Source organism: Scaptodrosophila lebanonensis, unplaced genomic scaffold, assembly GCF_003285725.1.
Source record: "Scaptodrosophila lebanonensis strain 11010-0011.00,11010-0021.00 unplaced genomic scaffold, SlebRS2 tig00000053-arrow-pilon, whole genome shotgun sequence".
NCBI classification, from domain to species: domain Eukaryota; kingdom Metazoa; phylum Arthropoda; class Insecta; order Diptera; family Drosophilidae; genus Scaptodrosophila; species Scaptodrosophila lebanonensis.
Window position 1 is genome coordinate 8,999,594 of NW_022060548.1, and position 19,354 is coordinate 9,018,947.

At 37.6% G+C, this 19,354-nt stretch overlaps 3 protein-coding genes across 4 annotated transcripts; 2 read left to right on the forward strand and 1 right to left on the reverse strand.

Moving 5' to 3' along the window:
* Positions 1-321: 321 nt before the first annotated feature.
* LOC115624050 (pancreas transcription factor 1 subunit alpha) lies at positions 322-9,401 on the forward strand. The gene is made up of 4 exons (XM_030518630.1): positions 322-604; positions 2,992-3,377; positions 3,963-4,276; positions 9,031-9,401. Exons 2-4 carry the CDS (start codon positions 3,187-3,189, stop codon positions 9,282-9,284), a joined length of 759 nt encoding a protein of 252 aa, XP_030374490.1. The 5' UTR covers positions 322-604; positions 2,992-3,186; the 3' UTR covers positions 9,285-9,401.
* Positions 9,402-12,514: 3,113 nt separating this feature from the next.
* On the forward strand, positions 12,515-19,303 carry LOC115623384 (GPN-loop GTPase 3). Its single transcript, XM_030517681.1, has 2 exons — positions 12,515-13,257; positions 19,089-19,303. Exons 1-2 carry the CDS (start codon positions 12,554-12,556, stop codon positions 19,240-19,242), a joined length of 858 nt encoding a protein of 285 aa, XP_030373541.1. The 5' UTR covers positions 12,515-12,553; the 3' UTR covers positions 19,243-19,303.
* Positions 13,598-18,391, reverse strand: LOC115623382 (glutathione S-transferase 1-1). 2 transcript variants are annotated; one of them, XM_030517679.1, is made up of 4 exons: positions 17,765-18,391; positions 15,476-17,481; positions 14,327-14,474; positions 13,598-14,266 (listed from the first exon to the last, which is right to left on the reverse strand). In XM_030517679.1, exons 1-4 carry the CDS (start codon positions 18,224-18,226, stop codon positions 13,706-13,708), a joined length of 3,177 nt encoding a protein of 1,058 aa, XP_030373539.1. In that variant the 5' UTR covers positions 18,227-18,391; the 3' UTR covers positions 13,598-13,705. The 2 variants fall into 2 exon arrangements, with proteins under 2 accessions (XP_030373539.1, XP_030373540.1); XM_030517680.1 differs by lacking the exons at positions 15,476-17,481; positions 17,765-18,391 and adding an exon at positions 14,777-14,792.
* Positions 19,304-19,354: the final 51 nt, after the last annotated feature.

Below are 19,354 nucleotides of genomic sequence, written 5' to 3' on the forward strand. Positions count from 1 at the left end.
ATTGCACCCCAAATTGTTCAACTTAATAAGCTTATAGAAGCAGACAGCCACCCCCTCCCTCCCAATCCTGCTCCTTCCCCACACACCCACCTCCCATTTGGGAAAGCACAATTTTCGTGCTTTCTGATTGGCTCAAACGCAGGCTCCGCCCATTTGGCTGTACCTTTTGATGTCGCACCGCCACCAGACACACACACACACACACACATACATATACACGACATTATTTGACTGCAACCCCTCACTAGAGGCATGACAAGCTCTTATCGGGGCCAGAGTCCTGACTATTCTGCAGCCCATTCGCTTTGCGGCAGTTCGCGCGTTCGTTACGAAACGCGCTTCCATGTCCGATAACCTCTGCACGGGCGGTCAGAGTTCCAACGGCAAATATCGGGCTAGACTCTGTTTGAGGGTTCAGAGAGGTGTCATTAACGCGTGTCGCTTGTGTGTTGAAAGATCTGGTGTTTTATTTGATCGATGTACCTTTCGAGAATGATTCAAAATTTTAGTGCAAGACAAAGTTCTATATAGAGCGGAAGCAGCAGTTACTTAGTCAACAGTTTTCAAAGGATTATTCAGCATATAGTATAGCACAGAACAAAGGGTAAGCTAAAGAAATTATTTATGATTATGTCAAAAATAAATTCTTTTAGAAAAGATTTTAATTAAATAAATTTAAAAATATTTTATACCAACTTTCAATCAAAATATAATAATAAAAATAAAAAATGTAAATAAATATTTAATGCCCTTTCGCAAAGATCTTGCAATCGTTATTCGCGTTCATCGGTATTTTCAGCTGCATTTTTTTGAATTCGATTTTATAATTTTATTTATTTGCGAATAAAACACTGAATCAGAGTAAAAACTGATTCTCAAACATTTTAAAATGAGCAGAAATAAGCCAGAAAACGATGGTTGATGGCGTTGACGAATCGCCACGAAACTTCACAGGTTTACCCACGAGACTATTTTGAATATTGCCACAAAATTTGATCAACATCGCTTGAGCGGTTTCGGAGTCTATACGGAACATATATACATAAATACTTCCTTTTATATGTATATAAATAGGGTGCTAACAACTGTTCGATAGTGAAACAAAACTCAAAACCTACTGCTTCTGATTAAACAAAAATCAAATGTATAATAATTTTAAATTACAATTTTGACTCCTTGTGCAGTTTTAGGAGTAACGAACAAAAATTCGAAGGATAAACAAAAATATTAATAACATCAAAAATAGATAATTAATGATGAATTTGTTCGCCAAAATGTTTCCCGACTAATTGTTAACGTTATTAATACTCTTCTGAAGCATCAACATTTGTAAAAGGCATATCGTTAGGGATGCTGTAAAACGTACAATAATAAAATAAAAAAATATAAAATGAAATGCATGATTTAAAGCCAAATGTTACACAATTATTAAATATATTTTATTATACGAATGTTAAATTATTGTTGAGGGTATTCCAGTTTTTAAGCTTAAATTATAATAAAAAAGTATCAGCCTGACATAGAAAATAAGTAAAAAAAATAATAGTTGGTTTCACTGGAAACTCTCTATTCCTGTTTATTTTAAAGAAAGCTACCTAGATTTACTTATTGTCTTAAATAAATTGTAAAAAAAGTTAATAATGGTACTATATATTTATATAGGCATATTTGTTGACGTACTAATAATTTATAAATACATATTTTTTTTTTTTTTTCGTATGTATACAAGTATAAAGCAATTCGATAACTTCAAATATTAAAGCTGCACGAATCCCATATCAGTACTACTTCATTTTGAATGTGGCTTCTAAATGCAACCCCTAACTATTCTTCTTCTTCTTGACTGGTCTTCAAACCCGTTATCGGGCTATGACCTGACGTAACACAGCTCTCCACGCGCCTCTGCTTCGCGCGCGTCGCTTCCAGTTGGTCACTCCGCAGGTAGTAAGTGCGTTCTCTACCTGGTCCTTCCAACGTAGGCAAGGCCTCCCCCGTCGTCGTCTCCCCCCAACATCCGCATCGAGAACTTTTTTCGCTGGAGCGTCTTCTTCCATACGCACGACATGACCTAGCCAGCTTAGCCGCTGGATGTTTATTCGCTTGACTATGTCAATGTCAGCGTAGAGCTCGTACAGTTCGCTGTTCCATCGTATGCGGTAGTCGTCGCCAACGCGTATGGGACCGAAGATCTTCCGAAGCATCTTTCTCTCAGACACTGCAAGAGCTGCTGCATCAGTCTGCGATATCACCCATGCTTCTGCACCATAAAGCAGCACGGGGAGGATGAGCGTCTTGTAGAGCGTTAGCTTGGTTTTTCGGGAAAGGTCTCTGCTACTCAATTGCCTACTGAGGCTGAAGTAGCATCGATTGGCTAGAGTTAATCTCCATTTGATTTCTAGGCTGACATCGTTGGTTGCTGTGACGGTGGTGCCAAGATACATAAAATCTTTCACCATTTCGAAAGTATAGTTTTCCACCGCGATCTGGGAGTCTGGTTGCCGCGTGTCCCTGCTAGAGGAAAACATATACTTAGTTTTGCTCTCATTTATCACCAAACCCACTTTTGCAGCTTCCTTCTCAATAGCCGCAAATGCTCCGGTGACGCCTCTCCTGGTACGGCTGATAATGTCTATATCATCAGCGTACGCAAGAAGCTGAACGCTTTTAAAAAAGATCGTTCCGCCTCGGTGTACACCAGCTTTGCGCACCACACTCTCCAGCAGGAAGTTGAAGAGATAGCACGAGAGGGCATCGCCTTGCCTGAAACCTTGAAACCTGAAACCCCTAACTATTCACATTATTGAAATACTATCTGTAGGTATTTATCTGCCTAAGGCAGTTCTCGTAATATTTATCTTATCATTTACATGTTAAACACGTTTATTATCAATTCACTGAAATGGACAAGTGTACTCAACACAAAGAGTTGATGACATAAATGTTTACTGATGTGTAACTACAAAAGCCTTAATTTACCATATTGCTTTGCAGATATAGGCAGTTGATCTGAATTCAAAATTGGCAGCACGTTCCGCCGCCCGCTTTCCCCCGTTGCGAGTCAATTTTTCTCACGCCCGCACGTGACCGACACGCGGACTTGTTTATGTGCTTAGAGCAATGTCCTTAAGCGCCCACTTAGCGCACAATTAGGAATACAAACAAAAAAATATAAACAATCTGAAGAAAATGTTCTCCATGGATAATTTTGATTTGGAGGCCACCATGGCGCGGCATTTCTTCGAAGGATCTCAAGCAACTAATGGTTCGAGCTCCGGTTCGGAGTTCTTTTTCGGCGACGAGCACAGCTCGGAGAGCGATGACGACGATGATGCCTATAGCAGTGGCTTTAACAGCGATCAGGAAAATAATGAGAAGACGTAAGTAAAATAAAATAAATAAATTATAATTTATTTATCTATTTAATTCTGTTTCGTTCATACTACACAATATTTCTATGGCAGATAGTATATGATATTTCGTTTTAATTTTCGTGATTTAGATTAGGACTATAATATTATTCATTTCTCTTCATATATGCTCATTGCTTCAACTCCCATCGATTTGAACTCAATTCCATAACAGATCAATCCAATTTTGAGTATATTATTATGTGTTCAAAGATATCTAAATAATCGGCAAAAATATTTCACATTTCTATAAATTCTTTAAAGATGTGTATTCGGGATCCCTTAACGATTTAATTTTAGATAGTTTCAGGTGTATATTATTATTCTGAAACTCAAGAAAGTGATTCAAATACAGTTTCCTTTTGGATAGTTTTGGGTGTATAAATATAATTCTGAAATCCAAGAAAATTATAAAAACAAATTTAATTTTAACTGTCCATTGTCCGTTTAATATTATTTTTTAAACCATTTTTTAATTGCTTCGCTCATTCCACTATTTTAAAGCTAGATATGGGGCTTAAAAGTCTAATATGGGCCTGTTGTTATGTCTTACAGACGCAGTCACAAGCCACGCCGCTTGAAGTTGAAATGCGCCTCCCAGATGGCCCAGCAGCGTCAGGCGGCCAATCTTCGGGAGAGACGACGGATGCAGAGCATAAATGAAGCCTTCGAGGGACTACGATCGCACATTCCAACGCTACCCTATGAGAAGCGACTCAGCAAGGTGGATACCCTGAAGCTGGCGATTAGTTATATAACCTTTCTGAGCGATATGGTTAAGAAGGATAAGAATGGCAACGAGCCCGGACTGAGTCTGCAGCGCAACTATCAAAAGGAACCTCCCAAAAAGATTATTCTAAAGGATCGCAGTGAGTTGACAATCCATCAAACCATAGACAGTGCCAATGTGTGGGTTGGTCCAATCGCTATACATTTAATAACATAATTCGTTTGTGTAGTTGGTTGGTTGCATATTCAAAGGTCATCAGCAGCATCGGGAAGGTTCAGATCTAGGAGGGTTGATCCGAGTCTGTCTGAGTCTCGCTGCTGTATCTCTGCGTAACTAATTAGAATTTTCACACTTTTCCTCCGCGTTTGCGTGACTGTGACTGCCAAACTAAATTGTTTTTCCCATTCCAGTCGCATCGATCACGGTGCGGTTCATTGGCGCAAAGGGCCAAATGGTCCTCATGAGCTCGAAGCTTGGGTTTCGGGGTGAGAGAGCCGCACCGCAATGCAATTTAGGGTTTTAAATAAGCCAGCCAGCCAGTCCGCTCATAAAAGTAGCTTTAGTTACGGTTTCTTGGTTAATAATTTTTCTATTCAAAATGTATGACAGCAACGGGTTTCCGAATACTCTATACTCGCACAGCATCTGCATAGCTAATAGCCATTCATGCCACTTGGTTGGGTTGGTTGGGCAAGGGGTGGCCGGGAGGAGAGGGTTTTCAAGAGTGTTTTCGAAGCGAGCAGGAATATACAAAAAATTGGTTTTCCTACTCTTTTGGGTGCGGGTTTTTTTTCCGACCGCCAAACTATGTCAAAACAGAAATAAATACTGGTTAGAATGAGTCGAGTTCTAAGAGTGAATACAATTTATAGTCCCTGCTGAATATGAATATCATCGTTGGGAAGAGTTTTTTTTTCAATTAATTAAGTTGATATTTATTTTCAACATGACATGGCGACTATAAGTCATGGCATGGTAGAGCTATACGACTTATAGTACCATTGTTTTAGAACCTCACGATGACAAAGGTATTAGATATGCTTCCTTTAATAGAAATGTAGAGCTTGGTACTGAAAATCAAATTAGAAACACAAAGAAAGGAAATCTAATGTGGGGCTCATAATGTTTAAATTCAATGTTTAATTGCCATTTTGGGCTTATAAAACAATTTAAACAGAATAACTGCTCGTCTCTCTTCAAAATGCAAAAAGCATTTCTAGAAATTTTGCTATATAGTAAGTATCCAATGGGTATGATAAATTATACATATTTGTTTGGATTGGTAATGGTTCGGTGTTTCTTTCAAATGTGTTACACATTTCCTCTTCATTTTAAACGCGAAAGTTTTGTAAAGAAAGTTCTATGACTTATATATAATTGTTTTGAATTGATTGTAAAATCATTTACAGCAGCAAAACTTTAACATATTAGAATACACAAGCCAATGGGAAATCAAAAAACTTCTTAAGCTTGATAAAATCTAATAAAGTATGCATTAAATTGCTACAAAAACAATTGGTTCTAGCAGTATCTTCAGAAACAGTTTCCTTCCCCTTATAGCTCCTAGAACACTGTCCCTTCACAAATAATGGAGCTCGTCTATGTTTTCCATTAATTGAGGGCTATGCTTTCACAATTTAAAATCTGAAAATAAAGCCCTATCAGTGTATGTTAATCAGTGGATTTCTTTCTTTTTTTCTGTACAAGTTTGAAATTTAGGAGTGAACTACAATAATAATAAAAACAAAATGTAATTCATGCCATTGCTAACATTTTTTAAATCTTGAGGCAGAAAACTATTTTCTAATATAGGATTGCCGTTAATTTTTATTGAGCCAGAAACTGAGTATTGAAAAGAGCCTTAGGTAGCCTTAAATGAGCTTAAAGTATTGGTATTTTAACTAAGAATGCGTAAATATAATCAATTATTATTAATTGTTACAAAAATAAATAAAACTCAACGAGTTGCTATATCGAATTGGGAAATGCGTTGTCGCCAGTGAATTTATATTAGAAAATTTTAAAATAAATTAGTATTCTCTGGAACCAAAATCTGATTTCCCCCTGGGACTACCGCAATGCCATTATTGCACATATTCCTATTTTCTGGATCTCGAAAAAGCAGTGAATAAATAAATTTGGCATTAAACAAAAATGTATCGTTCTCAAATAATAAGTTCGTAACACACGACTATTTTCGAATGTTGATTTTATTTTAATTAATTTTTTTTTTAGAGGAAGTTAAAGAATCAGTATTATTATATTTATATTGTATTATAACTTTCTAATATATAGAATAATATGTTCATTTGAACTTTTGCTGCGGCTCATCTTAATGCGACAATGATGAGCATATAGGGGAGAGGAGCATACAACTTTTTCAAATAAACGCCCCAAAAAGCCTGTCGTGCTCAGTAATTAATTTTAAAATGTTTCCTCTACCCATATATGTATGTAGTCGCATGTAAATTTTCCGACTGACAAAAGCGCAAGCGATATAATTTGTTATTATAAATATCCAACATGGCAGGCAAACACCTTGCACTCCTAACCACATACTATATTCGACAAGGGGGAAAAAAAAACACCCACCCAGGCGCCGACAAACAGGAACACTACACACACACACACACATACATACATATAGACACATGTACATACATATATATGGAACAATAAAAACAAAAACAATAGCAGTAGCAACAATCGAGCAAAATCGACATAATCATAGCGTGAGAAATTCGTTACACTTCAGCAGATGTTGGCTGTCGTCGTCGACAACAACAACAACAATAACAAAGATAGCAACAACTACAACAACAACAACAAGCGAACCATGTTAAAGGCCAAACTATGGCCAAACGATGGCAAAAGCATTTTCATGCTTCGCAGGCATTAAAAATGTTCAGTAGAAGCAAGGAAAAAAGGAGAAAACGCCAAAATAGATACAAATCGCAAAATAGTAGAAATGGAAAACGAAACAAATTGTTGTTGGGGAGACCAGGCCCCCTTTCCCCCTTTCCGCGCCCTCGGCCATTGAAAAGAGTGCAACTAACTGCTTGGGGGAGGGGGAGGGGCGCACACGCCTGGCATATGTTCACACCAACTTGCAAGATGATGATTATGTTGAATGGGAGAGGCTGTGTAGAGGAGGGATGCCGCCTCAGGGCAATGGTGCTCTTGTACACTTAGAGAAATGCATTTTCTAAATAAAACAAAATAGAAAATTCTATAATAGAAAATTCCCTTCACTGCCCTTTAAAAATTCTATAATTATGAATTTGTATACAATTTGTTTTTTTTTTATTAAGAAATAATTTTCATCAATTAGAAGCTTTTGTTATAAATTATTATACAAAAATTGAAAATTTAAAGGCCTTAGTTGCGAGCACCAGTTGAGAGTTCACTTAAATGTAAAGTTGTAGTTTAAAGCAGACTTTCTTACTTTTGCAAAATATTATCCAATTTTATTTATTTTATTTTATAAAAACTATGATTTATATTATATTATAATATTATAAAATAAAATAAAGATATTTCAACTTAAAAGATAAGAAAGCCTAAGAAAAAACTATACAATAACGTCTACTAATGCCTCCGACACATTGGGGGAATTTCATTTGCCATTTGGCCAGCTTTAAAAAATATGTTTTCAAAGTTCACCTGAAATTTTAAAGCAAATGCTCTTGTTTCAGGAAAGAAACCGTCTCTAAAGTGCTGCTGGACATTTTCTGAATTTTGTCTCAGTGTATGTGAAAAAAATTAGCCCAACAGTTGTGGGTTTGGTTGTTCAAGTGGATTCCATGTGGGGAGGAGGGTTGGGAGCTGCATATTTGAGCAACACCCGCATGAGACACTTGAAAATTGCGTGCGTTACAAATTGCTGTTGGTCGGCGGGGAGGGGGGTTGTGGGGAGGTTATGGGTGTTGCTGCCGGGGTTGACAGTGGACGGATACCCTTTATTATCTCCTGCGCAAGCTGATTGGACGAAAAAAAAAGTGCAAAGCAGCAGCATCAGAGGGTTGGCTCTGGCGCTCTGAACCTCAGCTCTCTTGTTTGTTCAACGCAAATGGCGGGCCAAGCAGGCGGCGGCAGCTGCAATAACATTTCCTTTTTCAAACCCTTTGCTTGTTTGCACAAAATTCCTGATGGGCTTGTAATGATGTCTCCGTTAATGGCATTTGCTCACTTTTGGCAACAATTTTAATTGTCGGGGCGTTACTTGACTTTTGGGAAAGTGCAAACAATTAGATTGACGTTTGTTGCACAGCGTTGAAAATGGGTTAAGTTTTCTATAAATTTCGATAATAAGAAAATTATGTCTGTTACCTCGTAAACTTTTCGAGAATCTATGCGTTCAAACAGTCACACGAATGAACAGACTGAAGAACATGAACTTCAGGGAACTTCGCTAGCAGATCTTCAAGTTCAATAGCTACTGGAGAAAGATTTCGATAATAAAGTTATCATCAGTTAATCATTTTCCTTAAAATAGAAAAATCGCTCTGCTAAAGAGACTCTTGAAACGCTTCAAAAAATTGGAATGTAATATCAGGGTTTTCTCTCTGAGAACTACAAATGAATTTCTATAAATTTCCCAAGAATTATAGAATCATCTTCTAAGAACTAATAGTTCTCATAGTAAGAGGAAATGTGCCTGCATTTTTTCGCAAATCATAGTATCTAAGCGTATAGTTAGAACACCTGTGTTAACACGGTTTGAGATAAGGAACCAATCACCTATTTCCGCATATATTTCTTTTTTTACACGGTGGTTTCTGGAATCAATCTACCGTGTAAAAACAGAATTAGGTGCATAAAATAGGAAATTTTTATTTCAAAATCGTGTAAAAAATGGCTTACTAAATAAGTGCGACATTTTCTTTCTTTTAGCCGGCGGTATTGCCCATTCCCTGTCCTGGTATCGCAAGGGGGATCGTTATCCTGGCAGCAAGCTATACGCACGCACTTGGACTCCGGAAGATCCGCGTGCCCCGCCGCCGCAAACCGTGCAACCAGCGCAGCAGCCGCTGTTCAATAACTCCAATCAGAGCCAGAACAGCAGCCACAGCAGCGAGGATTATAATGGCAGTGGCGAGATGAGCGATGTGAGCGCCACTCCAAGTATCTTTAGCACTGGTCTCTAGGAGGCGAACCTCCAACGCTCCAAAGCAACTCTAACTAGTCAACTCCTGCTAGTCTCCTACACATCCTATGCATAATACGAGTATATCCAATTCGAAAATATTTAAAATAAAACATGTTCTGTGGTATTTAATTGCTCTAAGTTCGCTAATATCTAAATGTTATGACTATACTTAGTGGTTTAGTTTAAAATCAAATAAATTATGAAAAAACAACAAATATATGTATTACTATATATAACAAACATTTCACCCCATTTGCAGTTCAATTGCTGAGGCCAAAGGAGCAATTTATAACTAAATTATACCCGAGTAGTTATCAGCAGACAGTTTATTGAACACCTGGCCTTGTGTCGCGGGCGATATCATTAATACAATATAAAAAATACAGACCGACACACACAAATTGACAGACAACCATCATCGTGGGCTGCAAGTGGAAGGACGTTTTATTTTTTTGGGGTGGGTGTGCGGCACAACTAGAAAATTATTTCCGGTCTTCGCACATGCAAGAGGGATATGTGGAAATATGATGAAAAATGAAAAGTTTTATACTTTAAAACGACATTTTCGTCGTTATTCTGTAACATGGCATTTAAAAAATCATTAACACAAAGGACAGTACAACCGTGCAGAGGCGTAGGCAGGATCTCATTTGGGGGGAGGAACAATTTTTTGTTGCTAACATTAGCTAAAATATATGTTTATGTTTTTCATGCCAATATTGTATTATTTGTAAAAGGGAGTTAAGTGGGAAAATGGAAAAAAACTACCCAAAAGAGTTTCCAAAAAAAATTCCCTTTACATGGCAAACAACTTTTGTAGGAACGACCATCGGAAAATGTTATTAAAAGTACTCTTTTAATAACTTGATTGACGAAAAATACTCGAAAAACTTGAAAGAAATGGAAAATTAACAATGAGAACATTTGCAGGTACAACCAATTATAAAAATACCTATAAAAGAAATGGAAAATAAACTAATTTTGCAATTATTGAAATTTTAATTAGTACTATTATGAGATTCGATTTCATAAAATTTGTATCAATTAGTCAACCTTCTAAAAAAACATATTTTTCTAAGAACTGGATTTTAGTTCAATAAATTCACTCAATTCCTGAAAATGTTCGCCTTTCGATTTAGATCAATGAAATTGAAGTGGAAAACCAGAACCAGAAAAACCAAAAATTTATGAATTTATTCAGACGGTATAAAAATAAAGGTAAATGTTTGTTTTTTAAATCAAATATTTAATTTCAGTTGAATTAGGTGCACAGAATTATTGTAAAGGTCGTTTTTAGGCGATAATTAAATAAGCTTTCTGGCAACTTAAATGTGTAGGTTAAAACTATCTGACTTGGGGAAGATCAGTCAGAAAAAAAAAAAATATTCAAGACGACAAAGCTAAGTTCATTTATTAGCGTTTTGTTGGAACTCTATGGTATGCCCGTCCGTATGTTCCCCCTTTGCAAACAACGCCCATGCAATAGTCCGCAGGGCTGTCACGCTCACACTTGTGCCAGTGCCCTGACAGAAGCCGAGGGTACCGTTAGATAACCAACAGCTGTGTGTGGCGCGTGCGCACGTTCCGAAGCGCAATTTAGATGTTTATCAGCAATTAGGCTTAGCCCACAACTCTCTGACGGAGACCGAGACCTGGAGTAGTGGTGGTGGTGCTTGTGGGTAGGTGCTGTGCCCATGATTGAGCGTTTTGATAAATCAATTCCATCATATGTAAATTTTCGTGTCAATGCAACAATAGATCGACCTTTTTGTTTATGACTTGTGGTCAAAGATTTAATTAACTGACAGAGTGCCGTGACAGCTGCAAATGGACGCCATATTGCGGCATTTATGTATACTTAATAATATTCGATATGACTTTTCATCAATTTTTGTTCGACAGTTATGACACATGCATATGCAAATACCCCGTAATTAGCTGCTAAAGCAAAACAAATCTAAATAACAAATTTCAGCTAAAAGTGCTTTCAACTTTCTAGGCATTAGATATCTTAAGCTTAGCTAAATTATTTTTTTTTCATGTTTTTATACTTTAATAGCTTTGAATAAAATATTAAGTATTGGTGTTTTCGCGTAAGTCGATAGCCAAACTTGCAATTAGGGGAGTCCCAAATAAATGAAAATAGCACATTAAAAAAGACAATTTCTAAGAATTTAAGCAGCAGTCACGGTTTCTGGAAATTTGCACCATTTCTGTCAAACACTTTTCGCTTTATAACAAAATGGTATAAGTCTGATGCGAATTCATAACATTTGTACATTTATGTATGTACATAATTAATTAGTGTATATTGTAAAGGTAACACACATTAAGTGCACTACTTACAGATAGTACAAGAAAAGGATGATTTTACTTTATTGTTAGGATGGGAAACTTTTAAGAGATGTCTTCCATTCTACAATTAGTTTATGTTACACTTACCGATATTCTGCTGCTTGTTTTTATTGTTTTCTCTCCTTTTTATATTAGCTTTTCGTCAATAAATAATTTCTATATAGACAATTTATAAATAAATAATTTCTATATATAATTATTGCAAGTTGCAACTTTTAGAATTTTGTCGAGTTCTTCGTTTCTCGTTTCGTGCCGATATATTCACAAATTTTGATATAATATGTATCGTAAGTTTAAATATCGACCAATTTTGATATACAAATTTTTCTTTCCTTGAAAATATCAACGTTGATATCTCCTCCTGATAATCAGATGTGTTATCTATTCAGTTCTTTTTATCACTATTTTTCAAAGTGTTATTTTCAGGTATTATTTTTATTTTTTCTAATGTAATTAGATTATATATATATGGTCTATAAAGAATAATTGTAAAATATTGTAAAATGTCCGAAATACCGACAGTTGCAGATTATCGAGGCATTCCGTGTATTTAATAAATGTGTTTAACAAAAATTGCAATATTTTTGGTTTTTAAACGCAAAACGTGTGGTTTCTGAAATAAATGCAATAGAAATAAACGCAATGTTTACATTACTGAAGTGATAAAAAAGCGTTGTCAGAACTATCGAGTGTCCAATCTATTGAGATTAAACAGTATAAATATTTGAAAATTAATAGCCCTAATTTAAAAAAAAAGAACTGCTTAGAGCGTTGCCAGATGTTTCAATTGGCTGCGCTCAGCACGAGGTTGAGGTATTTTATGCTGCAAAGCAAACGTTCACACTGCTTTGTTGCTTGAACTGCACGCGGCGGCTTATTTTTGTTTACATTTCTTACTTTATACGGTTGAGAATGCGATTTGCTCAGCTTATTGTGGGACCTGCGGGCAGTGGCAAGTCCACGTATTGCAGCACAATGCAACAGCATGGCTTCGACACCAAACGGAACATACAAGTTGTTAATTTAGATCCGGCCGCAGAATACTTTTCCTATAAGGCTCTGGCGGATATACGGGATCTGATTCATTTGGACGATGCCATGGAGGATGAGGAACTGCACTATGGACCCAATGGGGGCTTAATATTCTGCCTCGAGTTCCTCATCGAAAATCAGGACTGGCTGAAGGCGCAACTGTGCGGGGCTGACGACGAGATAATGTTGGGAGAACCCGATGATGATTATATATTATTCGATATGCCCGGACAAATCGAGTTATTTACACATCTTAAGATGGGCAAACAGTTGGTACAATTACTAGAGTCCTGGAACTTTCGCGTCTGTGTCGTTTTTTGTCTGGATTCACAGTTCATGGTCGATGGCGCCAAATTCATTTCCGGCACAATGGCCGCTCTCAGTGTGATGGCCAATTTGGAGCAACCACATGTAAATGTGCTGACCAAAGTAGATTTACTGAATGCCGACGCACGAAAGCAACTGGAGATGTATCTGGAGCCGGATACACACAGTCTGTTGGGTGAAGTAACGATAGGGTCGGCCTTTGGTGAGAAATATCGAAAGCTAACAGAGGCTATAGGCGCACTCATTGAGGATTTTAGGTGAGTTATAGAATTATTTCCTATGTCGTTTTCCTGAGGATATCTTAGCTAAAAATAGAAACCTTTATAGCCAAAATGCTAAAAGAATCTTCGATCCCTTATTGTCTCTTGTGGGCAGAGTAGAAACAAAAACTATAGAAAGAAAATCCTGTTCCAACAGAAATAATTGCTATAAATGGTTACTTGGGCGCAGAGAGTACAAACAAATAAAGCTTTGGGAAAGAAAATAAATGGGAGTATATATAGAACAATATTTTTAATAAGCTATTTAATACGATCTTTCTTCCTTCTCGTATAGCCAATAAGTTTCAATAACAAGTTTTTCAACCCGACATACATATGTGGTTAAAGAGTAATAAGTAATTTATTTGCTTGCATATTCTATATATACATATTTTCTAGGCATACAATATAAATTAAAACTAGCGGGGTGTTTTTTAGTCAAAACTTAAGCCTTGGGCTTTCGTGTTGGATGAAACGGGTGGTGGACATGCGACAAATCGGGGGGATTTTGTTCAAATTCGTGTATCTCTTGCATGCCGCTATTGGCGATTTCCCACAGCTCGGGATATTCAGCCTTGAAGGTGGCGTACCATTTCTGAACCAGCGAATAGGGTGATAAATCAAAGGATATGGCCTCTAGGCACAGTGTGGCCGAGATAAGCGCAAAATCTGCAATAGTAACATGTTCGCCAGCTACATATTTGGTGCCCGTGCGTTGCAAATATGTCTCCAAGACTTCTAGGGCGTTCTCCACCCGTTTCTGGGACATGGGGGTGCGCTGGTAATCATAAAATATGGGCGCCATGGCATGCATTGAAATGGGAGCGTAGAAGAAGCCCATATTAAAACACAAACGCTGATTGACCAGCGCACGCTGATTGACCTCTTGTGGATACAGCTCTGAATTGGGAGCATATTTATCGCACAGATATTGCATAATGGCAATGCTCTCCGACAGATAGAAGCCATCATCATCCAGCACAGGAATTTCCTTTTGCGGGTTCATCTATAAAAGTGAAGAGAAATGAGTAATATTTTTACAATTGTTGAAGCATTGCTGACCCACCTTGGCATATTCCTCGCTGCGATGTTCCATTGCACAATAGTCCACATTAATGAGTTGATATTGTATGTCCAACGCCTTCAGGGTCATGCGCACGGCCAGCGAAGGCGGTCCATCGGAGACAGCATAGAGCTTCATGGTATAAATGGGTCTGTTGCAAAAAATGAATATTTTATTTGGTTTTTCCACAAATCGAGTGCCTTGCAGAACCGGTTTTTATTAGAAACACGTCAGCCAAAAAGCCCTGAATAGTCAGTCGTATGTGGTTTCTATGTTTGCCAAGAAATAGTGAAAGTATGTACCTAGTTTGTTCTGATTTGCATCTATTTTTGGAGCATATTTGTGTGTGCGCTATTTATGATTTAAAATATATTTTTGTCCAGACGCGGTTAGAGTGTGTCCCCTCTCTTAGTATTTTCTATAAAAATTTAACATTATTTTAGTTTAGTTTACCTGATTTAATGGGTATACGGGTGCAGCTTCAGAACTCAACTGTAGTCGAAGCCACAAATGTTACAGGTTTTTAATCAATTCAAAACAAGTGCGGTTGCTATAAGTTTGTCTAAACGACTAGAGCATACGCTAAATTTTATTATAAAAAAAAAGTCTTCAAATCGGTAATTATGGTGTGACCGGAATAATCGTATGAAATGCATTTCCGGATCTATCTATATAAATATGAGAATGTTTGTTTAATTGTTTTATCTTCAATTATTTTTAGATAAGACTTGAGTTCTTTCTACACATAACGGGTTGAATTATTTAAATAATTGTGTTAGAAAAATCAACACGCAAGTGGGGTAAAATTTGAAAAAAAAACCTCTAATCTTAAATTATATCACATTTTTCGGGTTAAGTCACCTAATAATTGCTTCGGGAAAATTTGCCCCATAAGTGGGGTAAAAGTGCGGGAAATATTTACTTGTATATACAAAATGACTTTATATTCCTAAAGATAAATATCACAAATTTTAGGTTTAATTATTAAATGAACGATTTTAACAAACTCAACCAAAATGACAACTTTTTGAACTTATGGGTTACCTATTTTTGCTTAAACTCAATATACTTATTTCCCTTAGTTAGTGTATTAAAAAGCTTTCAAAGCTGCATTCAAACAAGTTAACTGGTTTGATTGGAATTTTTACATACTCAAGGTCAGCATAGCTTTCGAAGTCGGCCACTTCTTCGACCACCTCGATAATGTTGTCCGTATGGTCCATAATGACAGACATTTCTGACTCCTCCATGGTTATATATTGCTCTTCAGCTTCCTCCTCCTCCTCCTCGACAACGAAGTCCTCTTCTATATCCTGCCCTGCAAGCTCATCCAAAGGTTCCTCGTTTGCCTCCAATTGTTGCTGTTCCTCTAGACTGAACAGCACGCTGCCTGGACCCGCACTGCCGGTATTATTAGCACTCGAATTGGTTCCACCACTTGTGCGCGGTTTTTTGTGCACCACAATATCATCGGATAGATTAGATACGCTTAGCCGCTCAATGGCCAAGTCTCCATACTCTTGTTTAATTTGTTCCAGAGATTTCTCAATGAAATGCAGCGGTCGAAATTTTAATTTCTTATTGCTCTTCTTGTTGACCTCATTAAATAGGCGCCGCTTAATATCATCTTCGCTGTATGGATGGCTATGATAATTATAAACGCGTAATACTCGTATGGTGCCATTTTTTTGTGTGGCCGTCGAGATGCGACTTTTGCAGTTGATTTCCGGATCGCGACTCTTGATGCAAACCCAGTAATTCCGGGAAATGAGACCACGATTTTTAGCATGATAGATGTAACCATCGACGCAAAGCAACTCCCTGCCTTTGGCCGAACGTAGCTTACAAATTTTGGTTAAATCCATGTCAGATGATTGAGGCATTTGTGGTGATATGGTCTGTGCCTTGCGGCGCCTCTCATTCGTAATTTGTGGCTGTGGCGGTCGCCTTACATTGTCTGATTCTGCGTCGACCTCTGCTTCCATTTCCGCGTCCATGCCTTCCAAGGCATTGGGCAAAATTTTTATTTTAGCACTTATATTATCAGAACTGTCCTTCATATATTCGACAATCATGGGAGCCGCCTTGTTGTGTGCCTGCGGCTCCATTTTAATGCCGTCAATGCCAATAACCTTTTTCATCGCTATATTGGCTTTGGCTTTTGTGTGCTGACTATCGTCGTCTAATTGATCACAATTGCTATCGCTACTATGATTATCCATGCGTTTTTCATCAGAAAATTCATAAAATTCTGGTTCATCCCTAATAGCACGTTGTTCCATGTTTTTACGCCTAGCACCAGTTGCCTGCATTTTGTCCAATTTCTTCTGATGGTTAATGCGTTTGAGGATCTCCTGCATGTCGGGGGCATGCGTGTGCTTTCCATTGATGCGTGTAACGACGGGTCCGTCTTCCCGGGGATCTATGGTGACGCGCACATGGCAGAAATGATGCTTATCCCGTCGCATTATGCAGGTAAAGAACATATGCCCGTTGGCACGACTCTGCGAATCAAAGTGGTAGAGATGACGATTCAGACAAAGAACTTTTTTTCCTTTAGCCGAAGGTAGAAATGTGAATTTGGTTACATCGCGTTCGATTATTGGATTATAATCCGCAGGGGTGACATAACTATTAATTACATCCGTAGCACTTGGCCAAGTCGGTGTTTCGTCCTCCTGTGTGGCTATAACTGATTGAAATTCGCTCACGACAGGATCCAAATCCATAAACTCTTCAAAATTCTCCTCACAGTCTTCGATAATAAACGACTCGGCATCCTCATTTTTCGTTTCATCCGCTGTTGTGTGCTCGTTTTCCTCGATGTACTCCAAGTAGGGGCACTCCTCAAGAACCTCAACAATTCTCTCATCGTCGACCATTTCGATTTGATGCTTGGAAAACATGTGCATTAGCTTGGCGGCCGAATAATTCGGGTGTATATGCGCATCTGTTTCCATGTCATGCAAACGATGTGCACCCAAGACTGTTGGCTCCGTGCATATCTTGGCCGTGCAGTCTATGTCCTTTTGACGCACACATGTCCAAAAATACGAATCGGTTTTGCTGGATTTCCCAGCCAGATAGTACAGTTGACCATTTATGCAGACCATCACACGACCATCCCGGCGGTGCAGCATGTACACACGATCCTTGTCCTGCAAACATTGATAATTGAGCATTTATTTAATGAGTAGAATGTTAAACGTCGGGAAGAACCGCCACAGCTTTTAAAATTGAATATGTGTGTATACTTTGCTACATCAATCATTAGTATGACAACTATTTAAGAAGCTTATATATGATTTGTATGAATTTGTGTCCAGGCGGGACAAGTCTACATTGCGGACAGGTGAACGGACTATTTTCAGCGGTCTTTCCTCCCGTTCAGATACAGGCTACAAAAATTAGTTCTAACAATGAGTTTTAACAATGTAATACCTCAAAGTCCAAATGTATGGAAAATTCGGCATTTTTTGCATTTCCTTCTTCGGCCTTTGTTGTTATCCACTCTGGTGGCAACATTGAAGCTGTGGCACGTTCATAGATTCGTGCTCGCTTCGGCTGCAGCACTGAGAACTTCTCCACCGTATTGGCCAACAGTTTGCGTTGGGAGACTTTTGTAATCTCATGATCGCTGCAACGTGGATGTGTGTGTGCCATCGCAACATCGACCACCATGTGGGTCGCCTTGTCCAACGGATTGGTCAATATGGATGAAATTCTGGACTTGCAAGGCGCTGCTTTATCCTTGCGACGATTGCAGAGCCAACGGTATGTGTTGTTCTTGCCAATCCTATCGAAATGATACAGATAGTCGTCCACACATAGCATATCGACCCCTTTAGCTGAGCGCACCACATAGACTCTGGTTAAGTCCATGTCGTGCTCCTGAAATTCCATTTTCGAATTGGATGGCGTTATTTTTTTGGTGATTCTAGAAATTCAGCGTTTTTTAGTTTCTTCTTTCTGTGTGTTTGCAATTTTTTGGCCAAATTTTCGGGCACGAAAATTAGGCGATTTATTGTTTTCACATGCGGCCACTTGCAGTATTTATATTCATTGCAGCCATAATAAATAATTCATTTTGAAATCAAGTAATTTACAAAATCATTGGTACATTGCACATATTTAATTAAAATCTAGATTCAACTTTCTGAAAACACTTAAAAAGTCTGTAATGACGCGTTGCGGAAAAATGCCATGTCGCGCCAGGGCTACATATCGCACTTTGGCGCTGCCATATCGCGCGGCAAATTAAAAATGTTTAAAAATAAATGTGATTTTACACTTTCGACCGCGAACATGGTACCTTTTTTAAAGCATTTGATTCTTTTTTAATGTTTATTGTTTTTGATCAACATTTTATATTACCCTTTGGCCTGAGGAGAAAGTTGCCAACATTGGAAAATATATGATCATTATTCTTTTTTTATAAAAATGTATTAATTAAGTTTAAATCACATAGTTTTTAGTATAAGTTTATTACATTATATATTTACATTATTTATATTCTTTTAAACAGAACACCTATTTTGTGTTAATTGTTAAAATTTATTTATGCAATTTGAATATTAGTCAACAAGTGTTAGCTATTTATTTATTACGGTCGCAGTTTTCATATATATTTATGAAATTTAATAGTGGTAGGTTTTGATTTGTAATATATTTTGTCTAAAAGTTCTTTATAGATGCTCCATTAATTACATTTGCATTTATATGTATTCTTACGCTCGTTTTATAAATTTAAACATTTTATTTTCAGCTTGGTTCGGTTTTTCCCCTTGGACTCGCAGGACGAAGAGAGCATTGGTGATCTTTTGTTGCAGGTTGATAGCATATTACAATATGGTGAAGATGCCGATGTGCAAGTCCGTGATTTTGACGAACCGGAAGACGCACGCGATGACGATATGTAAAGGGCGTCTACCAAAACTTAGCTTTGTAGGACTGTAAATAAAGTTAAACTGTAATAAAGTACACTTAGTGCCTTTTTGTTTCCTTTCAAACTTTTGCGTCAATATGGTAGCA

Coding starts and splice junctions, on each gene's coding strand:
- LOC115624050 (XM_030518630.1), top strand. CDS start 3,187: ATGTTCTCCATGGATAATTTTGATTTGGAGGCCACCATGGCGCGGCAT. Junction 3,378..3,962: donor CAGGAAAATAATGAGAAGAC/GTAAGTAAAATA, acceptor TATGTCTTACAG/ACGCAGTCACAAGCCACGCC. Junction 4,277..9,030: donor GATTATTCTAAAGGATCGCA/GTGAGTTGACAA, acceptor TCTTTCTTTTAG/CCGGCGGTATTGCCCATTCC.
- LOC115623384 (XM_030517681.1), top strand. CDS start 12,554: ATGCGATTTGCTCAGCTTATTGTGGGACCTGCGGGCAGTGGCAAGTCC. Junction 13,258..19,088: donor GCACTCATTGAGGATTTTAG/GTGAGTTATAGA, acceptor TTTTATTTTCAG/CTTGGTTCGGTTTTTCCCCT.
- LOC115623382 (XM_030517679.1), bottom strand. CDS start 18,226: ATGGAATTTCAGGAGCACGACATGGACTTAACCAGAGTCTATGTGGTG. Junction 14,475..15,475: donor GAAAGCTATGCTGACCTTGA/GTATGTAAAAAT, acceptor TTTTTGCAACAG/ACCCATTTATACCATGAAGC. Junction 14,267..14,326: donor GCAGCGAGGAATATGCCAAG/GTGGGTCAGCAA, acceptor TCACTTTTATAG/ATGAACCCGCAAAAGGAAAT.